Source organism: Taurulus bubalis (assembly GCF_910589615.1).
Source record: "Taurulus bubalis genome assembly, chromosome: 2".
Classification (NCBI taxonomy): Eukaryota; Metazoa; Chordata; class Actinopteri; order Perciformes; family Cottidae; genus Taurulus; species Taurulus bubalis.
Window position 1 is genome coordinate 34762031 of NC_136590.1, and position 15018 is coordinate 34777048.

The window sequence follows — 15018 nt, forward strand, 5'->3', positions numbered from 1 at the left end:
AAACTAAATTAATATTTCCTGTTTTCTTTTGGTTAACACATTCACGGTCAATGAGCCCAGACAAGCTATGCAGGATTGAACTGGTTCCGTCCATATAAAAGTCAGGATTATCTTATTTTTAAATTTGATATAGTTAACTAAATATCTTTGGGTTTTGAATGGTTAGTTAAATAAAAGAAGCAAGTTGAAGATGTGACCTCGTTATGTAAACAGGGAATTATGGATACGTTTTGTTAATTTTTGACATTTTATAGACTAAACAAATAAAAATATAATTGATAAATGCCAAAAACTTAGCAAGATAGTTAAAAAGATATCTTGCCATGACCCAACATTACGGTACAGTCTCACAACAAAACAGACTCAATCATTTCCATTATTTAATGGTCACAGTTGAAGCACATTATATAAAAGAATATTTACACTGATAGTTTAAAATAAAACACACAAAACATGTTTGACAATACACACACATACCCAACAGCTGCTACTACCTAAGCATGCTCCCCAAAAGTAGCAACCACACATTAAAAAAGCCACATTAAAAAGAAAAAGGGAGTAAAGTGCATGTATGACAGGCCTCCCTGTACAGACATTTCTGATAGGCTGCCAAGAAGCTTCACTTGCCAGTCACAGGCACACTCCTAAAATTTGTACAAAATAGATAACGATTATTACATTTTTTGAAAAAAAAATGAAATTTCACACCCACATAGTAATGTTGTGCTACACAGTCACACACTGACACAAACCAGATATAAAACCATGTACAGTTCCTAAAATGTTAACACTCATAATATAGACCTTTACATCCCAAAAGAGAACACTCACAAATATACACTGTGCCTTCAACTCCCAATGCCCTCGCCGTTCTCCCACACAGTGATGCATACATACATACATACATACATACATACATAGTCTACTTTGAGTGGCATCGGAACTGTGAGAGGACATGACGGAGATGAGCTGTTTACTTCAGTTCATCAAGTGGTGAAGTTGAAATTATTTATGACCGAGACATTCCAGGAATCCAGGAGTCTTGACGTTTATGCAGGTCAGATTTGGTTCACACACACACCGAGGTACTGAGAAGTCAAAACAAACAATAAAAACCCAGCATGCCTTTTCTCTTTGCATTGTGTTTCAAAATAATTCTGCAGCCATTTCAGTTTATTTCCCGGTCACCAGTTCTGCAAACATCTTTCTTTAGGGTGTGGTTCCACTCTGTAAGTTTAGATGAGCTGCTGCTAGCAAAACCTACGGTTACAATCAGTCTCCAGACAGCAGAAGTAACTTTAATAGTAGTGTTTCTGACAACTAATCTAAGTTTAACCAAACCTGTCAGTTTGATTGTTGAATTGATGTTGAGTGGACTAATTTACCTGTGAGATTGTACCTGCTTTATGATTTTCTTGGCAGCTACCCAGCTCAACTGGCAAATATTGAAGCGGCGTGGACGCAAAAGAAGAGAACAGAGGCTACATTCCACCTAACATCAGTTCGAAAGAGTCAATGAACAAACAGCGATCAAGTAAATATCAAGTTCATGATGGAGAAACCAGCGAAGATAGAGAGAATATGTGCAGGCTCAGGCTTATTAACAAGTTAGTCACTTTTGATGATTGTTTTTGCTGCTTTTTGAATGACTTCTTATGAACGTGTTCAAACTACTCAGCGCTTCTTCCAATTTGATTCATGTGTTTATTTTCAATTGACCGGACCCTTCATAGCCTTGTCACTGTTCCTGCACTGAGAAAAGTATCTCATGTCTTGGATTTCACAGAGCGAGACAACATGTACAGAAACATCTTTACATATTCTTTAAGGCAAGAGGCATTAGTTTGTTTTGCTGAATGAATCCAACATTATGCACTTGATTTCAAATTCTCACAGGTGTGCTTGATCTCTCTCTCTCTCTCTCTCTCTCTCTCTCTCTCACACACACACACACACACACACACACACACACACACACACACACACACACACACACACACACACACACACACACACACACACACACACACACACACACACACACACAGTGAGGGTTACATGGTGTGGTAAAGGGTACTAGCAGTTTTTTTCTTAAGCCGCCGCAGGGGATGAGTCCTTCCATATTGCTGCCTTGTTGCAATAAGTGTCAGCCCAGACACATGCAGAGAATCTTGGTCAGAGTTCGTGAGTTTTCCTGTTTGCGGACTGGATGGCGGAGAGGCTCCTGGTGAAGTTTCTCCAGCTTCAGAAAGCCTTTTCACATCCGTCCCGAGGACTACTGGCTGCTGGCCGGCTGAGGAGGGAGAGTTGTGAACCCGTTGCTTCTTGGACTCGTCGCTAGCTGTGTGGATCAGAAGTTCTGCTGAAGATGGCGCTAAAGAGGAGCGGCTGAGCTCCCACTCACTCAGGTCATTGGCGAGCAGCTCCAGACAGCCCAGTTTGGCCAGAGAGGCGGAGCGCTTCATCAGGGATGGAGGGGTCAGTCCGGCCTGGCGAATCCTCGCTTCCACCTCTCTGACCCTCTTTAGGACACCGCTACCTCGAGTCTGAGTGGTTCCAGCACTGAGGCCAAATACCTGGCCCAGACTCCTTTCCTTGCAAGCTCCGTCCATGCTCACCTGTTGCAGGAAGGCACCCAGCTCGCACAAAGTCTCCCATGTCTCCCTCATGATAATGTCACTGTGAGGTCCCTCTGTGGAGCAGTCCCAGTCTGTGCCTGACTCCAACTCCGTCACGCCCTCCAAACACAGGAAGTTCACAGAGGCAAATGGAGAATGGGCAGAACGGTGGAAAGGAGAAGAGGTAGAGAGCAATCTAATATCAGCAGGCTTGCGTTTGTATCCTTTTGTGCTTTTGTCATGATCATTTGCTAGTGCACCCACATCAGCAACATCACCACTCTCGCCCTGCTCTCCCTCCACAGTGCTAACTTCTGACACTTGAGAGCCAACTGATGCATTCTGTGGATTCAACATGGTCGCTGCATAGACACTGGGTGGGCGCCGCTGAGAGCAGGAGGAGCTGCCGGAGAGGGGCGGAGGAGATGATGACGGTGACGGAGTCTCATGCTCCTGTTTCATTCTTTGCTCCAGCTGTCGCGTGACGCGCCGCACGGACCCCCTCGTCCAATCGCTGCACAGACTAGCAGGATCCGCCTCATCCTCCTCTTCTTGGTTCTTCACTTCCTCTTCAACAATCTCAGCTCCCTTCTGTGATAAAACATCTTCATCATCTATTTCCTGCCCCGACTTCCTCACTTCCTGGTCCTGGGGGCCCTGTGGCTCTGTAGGCTTCAGTCCTGTGACCTGCACAGGGTTGGTAATTTCCTACAAAGACAAGAGAGATTGTGTAAGAGATAATTTGGTTAAAAGGCCAAACAAAACTTGTAATATATCTATAGTTTAAAAAAAAGCATTCAAGTCAAATGGATTATGATGTTACACCATTAGAGGGTGCCTTGGACTAAAGAAATTCAAGACCATATCACTTGCTGTTCGTTCAATTCACTTCCAAATGTCACAAAAATTCACATTTTATTTTAGAATTTATGGATAATCTATATTACAATGTGCATTGTACACAAGTGTAGCCATGAAAAAAAGATCAAAACATCCACACACTTAACTCCAAACACTCAAAAGGAGACCTTTGTCGGAACATAAAGAGCCTGAGGGATGCTCTGGTGAAAATCTATGTGACCCAAAGTTTAGAAAATAAAGTAACTGTGCAGTGGTCTTACCTTTCCTTTCTCCTCCTCTTCCTCCTTCCCCTCACTGGTGGAGACCTCCTGAGGTAGTGGCTGTTGTTCCTTGCCACAACTCTTCAGCTGGGGCGACTGCTGCACTGCAGCACAGTGAGTTTTACCATCTTGACTCATTCCCTTGAACTTTTCTCTGGCACTGAAAAAGTTAATGTGATCAGGGCTGTGGCCGAACAACACCTCGTTGTCATGTTGAATGGCACTGGGGTCGCTCATAAAATCCCTAGTGGGGGGAGAATGCGCTGCTGACCCGTCCAAAGACAAGCCACACATTTGTTGGTCACAGTCAGTATTTTTAACAGTCACTGGTGCAGACAAACACTGGGGTCCCGCCTGTTGTGTGCTTGCTGTTATTAAGGGCTCAGGCAACGACACTAGCATTGGTTTCATCACAGGTAGAGAACAGCACAACACCTGCAGCTTGATAACCTCATCCATGCAGACTGGAGTTGGGGATGGAGCAGGGGTGAGGGGGAGGTGGTGAATGGATGGAGGCAGGTGAGGCTGGTCCACGAAAACACTCTGTGCAACAGTCACCACGTCTGTCTTTTGAGGTTCAGGCACCACAGTGGCGGCCCTTGGCTGGGAGACAGGAGGTGATGAGGGTTGCTCCTCAGAGTCACATAAGCCATTGGAGAGTGGCTGAGATAACAGAGACACATCTGTGGACTCGGGACAAGGAGAGTCCAACTGGCTGATTTGGACTTCAGCAGAATGAGGAGGTGCTTCACGGCTTTGAGCTTCAGTTTTGCCCGATAGAGCTGCCACACCCTCAAAGGATGCCGAGCTGAACAGATTGGAGTGGATGCCAGTATCGGGCTGGCTAGTGGAGTGTGTTGCTTTGCCAGTTTTGGCTGAAGTTCCCAGGGAATCCAGCAGTTCTCTCACAGAAGGACCAGGCGCGCTGCCGGCCTGGTTATGGGGGTCTGAGCGACCCAGGCTGTGCGGTTGGCCGTAAGATTTAGAGAGTGGTTCATGGTGCTCAGACAGGTCACTGTCAGAGTGAGAACGCCACAGTTTGTTGTGCCTCTGCTTGCTGTTGGCATAACAAAAAAAGAGAAGAAAAAAAACTTGTTATCATCTTTTCACATAACTGTTATCCTCTTCATGCACATACATATTAACATTAACACATGATCTGGAAATATCGCTAAATGTCTCACAAATAAATATTATGCTGATATTAAATGCACTTAAAAAAAAATATACGTTTATTGTATAATCACTAATAGCTTTGGTTTTCCAGCTTGCAAACTTTTATTAACCTTGTTTACAGCGGCAGCTAATTTCAGTGAAAAATGCCAAGTGAGCGCTACCTGACAGTGACAATGGCAGACAGACGAGGCTCATGAATATAGCGGAACATTTAACAGCTACAGTAAATACATTTTTTTCAGTGTTCAGAGTTCAAAAGAGAATTAATATTTACAGACATTTACATATATTTGGTGGCCAGAAACACAAATCAAAAGTAATAATAATACTGCATCTACTGGATGTCTAAATGAGAAACTGTTTGCCAACATGTCAGCCATCACAACTTGAATAGGAGACAATATGTCAATGTTGTGTTTACAGCACAACAGAACACAAAAAGCAATTTAAAAATTGTATAAATGCATTACGTATCACACACAGCACTGAAATAAATACACAACACACTTGTGATTCCTGATAAGGCTGGTTCCTAAAGGCAGAATTATGAAGTCAGCCATAGCTATTACTGAACTGTGAGCAAGTTCAAATGCTTTTTGTCTAGTTCCAAGTATAGATCCAAACGTTGTACATTAAAAGTACACATTTAAATCCTGTGCATCTATTTATGCAGTTTAAAGTGATTTAGCTGTGTTTTCCTTTCAGTCTTATCCTAGTGTTTGGCTTTATTTCAGTAGCCTTAGCAAATCATGCAGTACATGCATCAGCTACACCTTCAAATTCACATTACATATATACTTGTGTGTGTTTATGTGGGTACCTGGCCAGCAGTATGCCCTGATACTCCTCCAGCTGTCTCATGAAAGAAGGGTTAGGTTTGGTCACAGCTCGACGCTCCTTGACGAAATCAAAGGCTTTTTTCAGATCCCAGCCGTACTCCTTCATGGCGTATGCAATCACTGTGGCTGCAGAGCGACTTATGCCCATTTTACAGTGCACCAGGCACTTGGCTCCGGCTTTCCTGGGGTAAATTTTAAGAATCAAATCAGAAATATAAGTCTATCAGTCAACAGTTCTGAAAAGGCAGTTCTTACCAAAAAAAAAAAAAAAAACTCAATCTCAGAGAGTGCTCTCACAAGATGAGCAGATCAGAGAAGACAGAACGTGCAGTCATCAGAAACTCACTTGGCTCGAGATATAAACTTGTAGGTGTCATTCCAATAAGCAAGCAGGTCGGTGGCCTCCTCATCGTAAACACGGATGTTGTGGTACTCAAACACACCGGGGAAGAAATTATCTATCTCCCTTGTTACATTCAGGATGTACTGAACCCTGAGTGAGAATGAGAGGAAAGATCAGAGGAAGGTGATAGAGAAGACTGGATATGCAGACTATTAAGAAAACAGACTAAAAAATATGAACAAATGTAATCCTAACAAAATGATTGCGAGGGTCTTATCATATAATACTTTATTGACTTCAGTACAGCTTGTGTTGTTGTTTTTGCCCCCCTTACCCGCTCTTCTGCAACTCCTCCATATTGGATGCATTCCACTCAGATCCCTTTAGGAAACAAAAGCAATAGTCAGACTAGTTCACAGCCTTCCAGTAACTTTTCATAATGCTTAAATCCTGTTGCAAAGCATGCCAGACATCCAATGTGCTCTCCAAACCAAACAAGAACCTCAAGTTCCTCAACATTTGAATTAAGAAAGACAATCTCATATTTTGCCAGGTTCCCCACACATGGAATTCTGACGTACAACCAATGTTCATACATTTTGCTTTTAAAAAGAACTGAGACACTTTCAATACTTGATATGTGATCCAGCTGTTCTGGGAGTATTTCATCCTGTGGACCTCAATGTAATGAGAGCAACACTGTTACCAGATGCAGCAGTGGTACTCTGGAGGTGTTTTTGAGGTCACCTACCAAGAAGACGTGTTCAAAGATCTCCGTAGGACTGTCCATCTGGCCCAGAATGAGAATCATCTCATTGTCAATGAACTCCTTGAACTCTCGCAGGTTACAGGTCATGTGCATTTCCAGCTCTGTTCGAATCTACGGAACACATCCAGCCAGAGAAGAGACAAACTTAAAACAGCAAATCTAAACCTAAAATGAAGATATGACACGTTCTTATAAGTTAAATACTGGTGACTAAAATTAAACTAAAAAATCATCAATTATCCTTTTTGGGAGGGACCCAATTTGTTGAATAACTCTTTCAGTGATGCTTGCGTCTAAAGCACTGACTTACCTCTTTGCAGGTGACATTTTCAAGGTCTTTCTGCATCATAATCTCCCTCAAACTGCTTTTGATCTGACGCTCTGTCAGCTCTCTCTCTGTAGGTCTGCAGAAACAATAAATAATTATTCTCATATTGTCTGGAAAATATATTTTTTAAGCAAAGGGAGAAAATAAAAAGTGAAAAACACATTCCACGTGATCTTGACACTTACGCATCAGAGAAGAGCACGGGCGAATCGGCACGGTGCGACTGCACGTCCTGCATGGCGTTCCACTCGTTGATGCGAGCCTGGTCAGAGTAGACCCTGCTTTGATAGTAGCTGACCCAGGTAAGGAACAAGCTGCCTGGGAAGTAGTTGTGACAACGAGCCACCTCGCATGCTTTATGAAGTGACTGTAGGGCCGACCTGAGATGAAGTAATAGAGGGTTAAAAATGAGATTGCGAGACGGGAGATGAAGGCGAGAGTTTGACAGAAAAATGTACTTTCAAGTAAATGCCAGGGACACGCTTTAGATACTAAGATGAACGCTTGCAAACAATACAATGACAGATATGGATATCCGTTTATACCAAGTAGTGCGAATACTGCAGTGTGACTCACCACATGGCCTGCACAGAAACCGGCTTGAATACATGCACTTTGTTATCAGTTGACACGCTGAAACCCCTGGGAGCAAGAAGAGAACACAAGAGGAGAGAGATGATATTTAAAAAAGACAGTCAGCCATCTTAGCATCCTGTTGTTAGTGTGTTCGCTCTGTGATTAAAACAAGTTGGATATTTTCTTACCCATCTCCGTCCAGATGTATCAACGTGTCGCTCCATAAGGGCAAAACCATCCCTACAGAACATGAGCTGGGAGGAGAGGGAAAACAACTCCATGTTACAACTTTATGCACTGTATCAAAACAGGCAGGCTTATATACATTTGTGTATGTTTCTGTCTCACCTATCTACAGGACTGAAATCCATTCCCAGCACCACACTCTCCTCCGTGTCTTGGCGACCATTCGTTGAGACCACCACCATGTAGCGAGTGATCTGAGTGTGTACGCTCTCCAAACGAACCGCCTGGAGCAGAAAAAACACAGTTGATGTCTTTGCAGCTGATTGAAAACCGCAAGACAGAATTCTGTGTCTGCGCTGTAGTGTGTACCCACCAGTTTGATGTTGTCCTCTGGTCTGAGGAGAGGGAACATGGTTTGTAGATGCTGCTGGATGTCTCCTGGTAAGATATAAGTATTAAAACCCATCTTTGATCAGAGTCAAAATCTGCAGCTACGCATAAATGACAGCTTTTTGTGTTTAAACCAACAGCACTATCGGACAGTCAATCGTTACCTGCATGTTTGCTTCGCAGCTGTGAGAAGCGAGAGACAGACGAAGGAGAGGAGCCATTTCCTCGAGGTAAGAAGAGAGCCGCTCCTTTAACTGTCAGGAAACTTTCACTGATGCTGGACAAATAGAGAGAGAGACAAACACATCAGTGATAGCCACCCATAAATAGTTATTAAATTCATCCTGGAAAGGCAACTTGTCTTTCTCTTTTTTTTTGTTTTACCCAACAATCAAACACTATTGGCTTCAACTTAAGAAGGGATGCGTTTTTGTGTAAATATATAGTTTATAGATCTGAAACGATTAGCGGATGAATTGATTAGTTCATTGACAGAAATATCAGCAAATCCTATCAATCATTTTTCACATTAATTTAAAATATTACAAAGTCACATCTTCCCAAATGTGAGGATTATCTGCCTGTCTCCATCTTACATCATAGTAAACTCAATTGTTCAGACTATCCTGCAACAAACATAAAGACGCAGATGGGAATGTGTCAGCATTTACTGACAATTTATAGAATCCTACAGTGGAGACATCTAAGCGAATAGGGTTGCTGGTGTTGCTGGATGATGTCTTTTTATTCACCAACTTAATGAAGCGGAAGCTTTTGTTCTTCATCATGAAAACATCTGCTGAATATTGAGTGAGGGATTTTTTTGGTCTAAAAGTTTAATATGTTTCAATAATAGTGATTTAATCTTTTGTATTCTTTGAAAACACACATTACATCCCCTACTGACAATAATGGGAGACATATAGTGCCTTTATGAGTTCTAGACCAACTGCAGCTGGTTCCAATAATGTACTGGCTTAACTGAACTGGACATGTTCATGTCAGGAGGTACAACACACAAAGACACTGAGTCCCAGTGAAAAAAGAAACAAACTGGTCACACGTTTAACTTAACAATTATTTTGTTCACATGAACCAGCAGACCGACCTACACATGTTATCTGTGTGCTCTACAGACAATTACAACTTAACTGGCAATGGCTGAGACTTTAGTACTTTATGGCATTGATTTTCAACCACGTGTGCCGTGAGAGATCGTCAGGTGTGCCGTGGGAAAATGTCACTTAATCGGTCCAAAGTAAATAAGATTTAGTTAAATAATTTTCCATTGTTGAGCGTCCGAGCCTGCAATATAGTGGCTGGCCTAGTAATTAGACACTCTTCCATGCCAGTAGGTAGCGCAATAATTAGCTATACCATATATGCTGTATCATGCTACAATGTCATATTTTGTAACTTTTTTGTTTGTTTTTATTGTAGAAAATGTGCCGCGGCTCAAAAAAAAGGTTGAAAAACACTGCTTTATGGCACATAACTGAACAAATAACTGGCATGAAATTGGCATTCCTGGCTCTGTTACTTGGGGCTACTGCTCTCTAAACATAGAATGAATTTAACAGACTAAAAATAACTGATGCCTTCCTTGAATTCTTTTTTTTTTTCAATCAAATCCAAAAATTATAGCGAGCAACGATAAATCCAATGTTCCACAAAACATTTTCTTGCCTTGGCATTAAGCCAACATCATTGTATTATGAAACAATGCACCACTAAGACCAGTTACCCTCTCTAGACTTTTCACTCCATACGGAAAGAAAAAGATAAATATAGGCCAAGGATAAGGAAGGACTCTAAGAAACAGGAAGTCTGTCACCTTCTGCTGTGAAGACAAAGGGGGAGAGGGACAGCAGTAATTACTAAAGTGATACTTAGGCAAGCCGTGACTTACGAGCAGCAGCTATAAAAGTATCAACTTACATTTCACAGCCCACATATTACTCACAGTAAAAAAGGCTCTACCATTTTTGAAGACAAAAAAAATTAATCATATAAAATGAATCTGAGGCACATAGTATGAATGTCAGTCAGCATAAATGTCTCCCAGTGATACTTCATTTTCAAGCCCAAAAAGCCACTACGCCCTCCTCAGGACAACAGAGGCATCAACAGCAACAAACACTGATTTGTGTGCCATCCTAGAAGATCCTCAGTCCTATCAGGACGGAGGATGATAGTTAAGTTTTCATTCTTTTACCAAGTATAAATCCACACACAGTGGTCGTAGACAGATGTCACTAAACTATGGCTTGACTTGGTTGATCAAACACACACAAACAGCCAGTAAATACCAGGGTTCATTTCCAGGCTTTGTTCTCTAAAGACCATTGGCTGGCATATCAATCACATCCTCTGATGCATGACCAATCTGTAGCAGGTACACAGTGTGCCTTCCTCAAGATGCATTTTAGTCACATCAACAACAAACATGTGGGTGGTGGAGCATGCATGTGAGCAGATGAGTACGACATCTGGCAGACATTCCCACGAAGCAAAGGGAAGGAAACCTCTTCCTGCAGCCACCGACTCTGCAGATGATGTGCCCTCATATCCTTCCCTTCAAGTCATCATGGGAAAACCACATGCCAGATCACGGTCACCAAATATTGGAAAGTAAATGAGAATATGAACCGTGTCCATAGAGACTATGCCAAGACAGAACATAAGGGGACTGTTTAAGGAAGAATAATGTCAAACCACTTACTGATATAATACAGACTAAATCAGACTCCAGCTGGCTTTATTAGGCTACTAATGAAAATAAATAGCCCCAAGGCTACAATGCATCGTTAAATATTTGTACACAGAGAGACTGCTGCTCTGGGTACAGTTTAAACTTACAGCTGATAAACTTCCCCCTGAGAGATCACGGAGTGCTCGGTGAAATTAGGTCTCATCTTAACCCCGCAGCACGCGCAGACGCAGCCAGCTGATGAGCTCCGTGGCGGGGTCACAACACCGGGAGGCATCGCTGCGCTGGTGGCGGGGCGCGTCGCACAGAAGCGGGCTGGAGTGCTCGAGTGTCGCCGTTGTGGTGCGGAAGACGTCACTCCGCACTTAATCGTAAAAAACTCAGAAGCTCTGGTGAAGTCTTACTTTGATATTTTGCTTTTAGCAGACTTTCAGGATTTGGGGAAATATCTATCAAAACACGGTCAATCGTGCCGTGGTATTATAATATGAAAAACATATTGACATATCAAACACATGCCGTAGCCGGGCAGGTGTCTCCACATCTGTTGTATCCGTCTGCAGCAGGCTGCGGTAAAAAAAAAAAAAAAAAAAAAAAAAAAAACTGCAGCGGGAGGGGAAGAGAACCACGTGTTCCAATCAGAAAAAACTACATTGATTCTTTTGAAAATAAAACGAATATAAAATGAGACGTTTTACTGGCAATGATTGAATTTGGTCATGTGACGAAATGTATAAAGACAGGACGATTTTACTGCAATTCCTGAAGGTTTCTCAACTGTTCCTCGTGTTTCCCCTTCAGAGAACATGTTACCACATATACCAGGCAGCAGGAAGTGGTTGCTCAAAAGGATTAGATCATGATCACTGCATGTGTGGAGATATTTAAGTCAAGAGAGATTCAGGTTAACATTGTGTACTTTTTTTATTGTGATGCTTTGGCAAAAATAAATCCCTAAAGCCACATTGAGTTATTTAATTTAATTATGTCCAGGCTTGATATATTAGTTTATTTACTGCAAGTCATATGCCATTGCAATATTGAACAATATTATTGCCCACAGCAGATGTTCCTCATATTTTGTAGGCCTACCCTACACCCTTAGTTCAGTTTAGTGAACAACAACTGCGCAACTTGACATAATTTTTTTCTATCAAGACATTGTCTCTATCTGTCAGCACAGGGTCTTCTTGGTTTAGGCTAGTGTGTTGGTGTCAATAACTGACACTTTTTTATCTTCTCATGTCTACGGCAGCATCTGAAACCAAGTAGCTTAGCCTCCATGACAACACTTCTCCTGATGAAGCATAAACAGAGGGGCATCCTCTGGAGAGTGTGAGCCACACACTGATCACACAGTTTGTTTTCTGTGGCAAAGTTGTGTCACCTACTGGCTACAGACCTCAAAGTCTGTAGCCTTTATGGAAAATTCTCACCAGAGTAGGAAACACCAGACACCTAAATGTACTGTTGCCTCCAGCAACAAAACAACAATGGAAATAAAAAAGAGACATCAGGGGGCCTGTGAACTGAGGAGAAATGTGATCCATTGTGGTTTTAATTCATAAAATGTACAAACTGGGGGTAAATGCATTGCTAACACCTGACTGCCCATTCATATCACTGGATAAACAACACAACGACTGCAGTGGTGTTTTTCTGTTCGGCCCATCTGTGGCCTGTGTAAGACTGCATAAGCAAAATAAGCTTTTCATTGTACAGAGTGTCTGTTATCTGTGCATATGACATACAAAATATCTTGAATCTTGAAGTATGTCTGAGCTGTGTGTGTTTTTTTCAGCCAGGTGCTGTGATTCAGTAGGAAGATGAAGGAAGCTAATTTACTTCCATGATGTTACAAACCTTGAATAATAGCATCAAGCATTAAAGGACACAAGAAATATGCAGCAGAAGGTCAAGAGTTCAGTGTAGGCATAAACGCGGCTAAAGAAGATACACTAATGAAACTCATGATACTCATCAATGACTGATATGTGCTGCTTAATCTAACAGTCGCCCAATCAACGCCGCCGCTTCCTGTTCAACTGTTTGTGCTCAGCCTTCCGTTTCTTGCCATGAGTTTCCTCCTTTGACTGACTTTCTTTGCACAGTGACCCGGACATCTCCCATCTCCCTATCCTCTTTCTTTAGTTGGGCTTATCAATTAAGGAAATATCTGTTGTAAAGGTCTAGCGAGGAACAGTCCTCTTGGGTCATAGTCCTGTTCTACATTCCCATCATGGACAACCTATACTTGCTCATGTTTGTGGGGTTGGACCCATCTCTGGAATTCCAATTTACAGTTCTTTAATTTGACTGCTGAAACCAACACCGTCCAATAACAAGAAGGGAAGGCTTGTGTTGTTGTTGTTACATACAAGCAGACGAACACTCCTCTGTTACTCTTATGTCTCCATGTATACAAACAGACAGGCAGTCACCTTAGTGATTACAACATTGCATAATACAGTACACAACAGCTTTTCAGTACTTTGCTTCATCTATGGATTTAAACCACAAAAACACCTTTAACACACACACGCGCACACACACACACACACACACACACACACACACACACACACACACACACACACACACACACACACACACACACACACACACGATTGATTAGCACCTATCCTACAAGCAGTGGAATCTTGTATGAATTATGCTCTGGCAGGAAGTCAATCTGATTATTTACAGTCGAATCAATCTGCCAGAAAACATACTAGATTACATCAAAATGACTGAACATCATTTATTGGGGACTTTTGGAGGCACACAAACTAAACTGTAAGGCACATGGAAATTGTTATTAAAACATATGAAAGCAAAATAATATCCTTTCCATTCAGACAAATTATTGCACTATTATTGCATCTGAAACAATGTGTATTATAAAAGACAAGAACTAAGCCGCGTCATGATAAATTCCTCTTTCGCTCCCTGATTTCCCCTCTGTAGTTCCACCACTTTAGCTGACGTCACTGACTTTAATCAGCAGCACTGCAGCCATGCAGACAAACACCCTGCATCACTAAAGCGTTATTACAGTCTGAAGTAATGTTACTGTGTCAAAGAGGAGCTCTGCAGCAGCTGCTGGCTTCTAAGACATGACAAACACAGACAAACACAGTCATCAAATGGGAACATTAATTCAGTATTTCAGTGGGCAGGCTCATTTATATTGAATCCTTTTTTGTCTCTTCGCCAACACACCTCAGACCATGTGAATATTAAGTGAAATGTATAATACTTTACAACTTTAATCCTGTGTTAGTTATTAACAATTGCTCAACAAGAAATATGAAAAAAAAACTGTTAAACTAATACAGTTAAAGCTTGATGATCTTGAGGAACAAAACTGAAATCCATTACTTTCTGTGAATTGTTGGTGGGAACTAAGCAAAGGTGGCATAGTAGGCATGCCGTTACCTATTAGGTAATGTTTCTAAATAAAGTTTCACACGAGAGAAGAGTGAGCCACTACCCAGAGCAATATAAAGGACTTGCAGTACATTAATGTAAATTAACTAATCTTTACGCCGAACAAAAATCCACCATTCAGATGTCATTACTAATTACTATGTCCTAACCTCTGAAGCCCGATATAATATACAAAACTATCCTGAAGTCAAGACAAGGCCCAGCTCCTAGGAACTTGATATTCATATATTGGTATTATCTCCTCCTTTTGAAAGATTTAATGGCATACAAGTAACAAGGTCAAGGCGTTGCATATTCCGTAAAGGACTCCTGCTTTTACAGATCAAAATCAATATAAATGTACCAAATGTGTACATCTGTATGAAAGGGGAGCCTCAATGGTCAAATTGCCTAAGAGCTTTGAAACAACACGTTTAAAACAATATTAGTTTACAAAATACAGTAAATGAAAATTAAATCTCAATTCCACACCAATCTCTGTGCAAACACACCCATACACACAGCCTCACAGT

The 15018-nt window shown here is 41.7% G+C and overlaps 1 protein-coding gene across 1 annotated transcript; it reads right to left on the reverse strand.

Moving 5' to 3' along the window:
• Positions 1-367: 367 nt before the first annotated feature.
• ssh2b (slingshot protein phosphatase 2b) lies at positions 368-11333 on the reverse strand (the record flags this gene model as incomplete). Its single annotated transcript, XM_079237267.1, has 14 exons — positions 368-3326; positions 3740-4796; positions 5736-5936; positions 6101-6247; positions 6432-6478; positions 6849-6977; positions 7177-7270; positions 7380-7574; positions 7771-7836; positions 7959-8024; positions 8119-8240; positions 8330-8394; positions 8511-8623; positions 11206-11333. The coding sequence occupies 14 exons, from the start codon at positions 11331-11333 to the stop codon at positions 2055-2057; spliced, it is 3702 nt and encodes a 1233-aa protein (XP_079093393.1). The 3' UTR covers positions 368-2054.
• Between the last annotated feature and the right edge of the window lie 3685 nt (positions 11334-15018).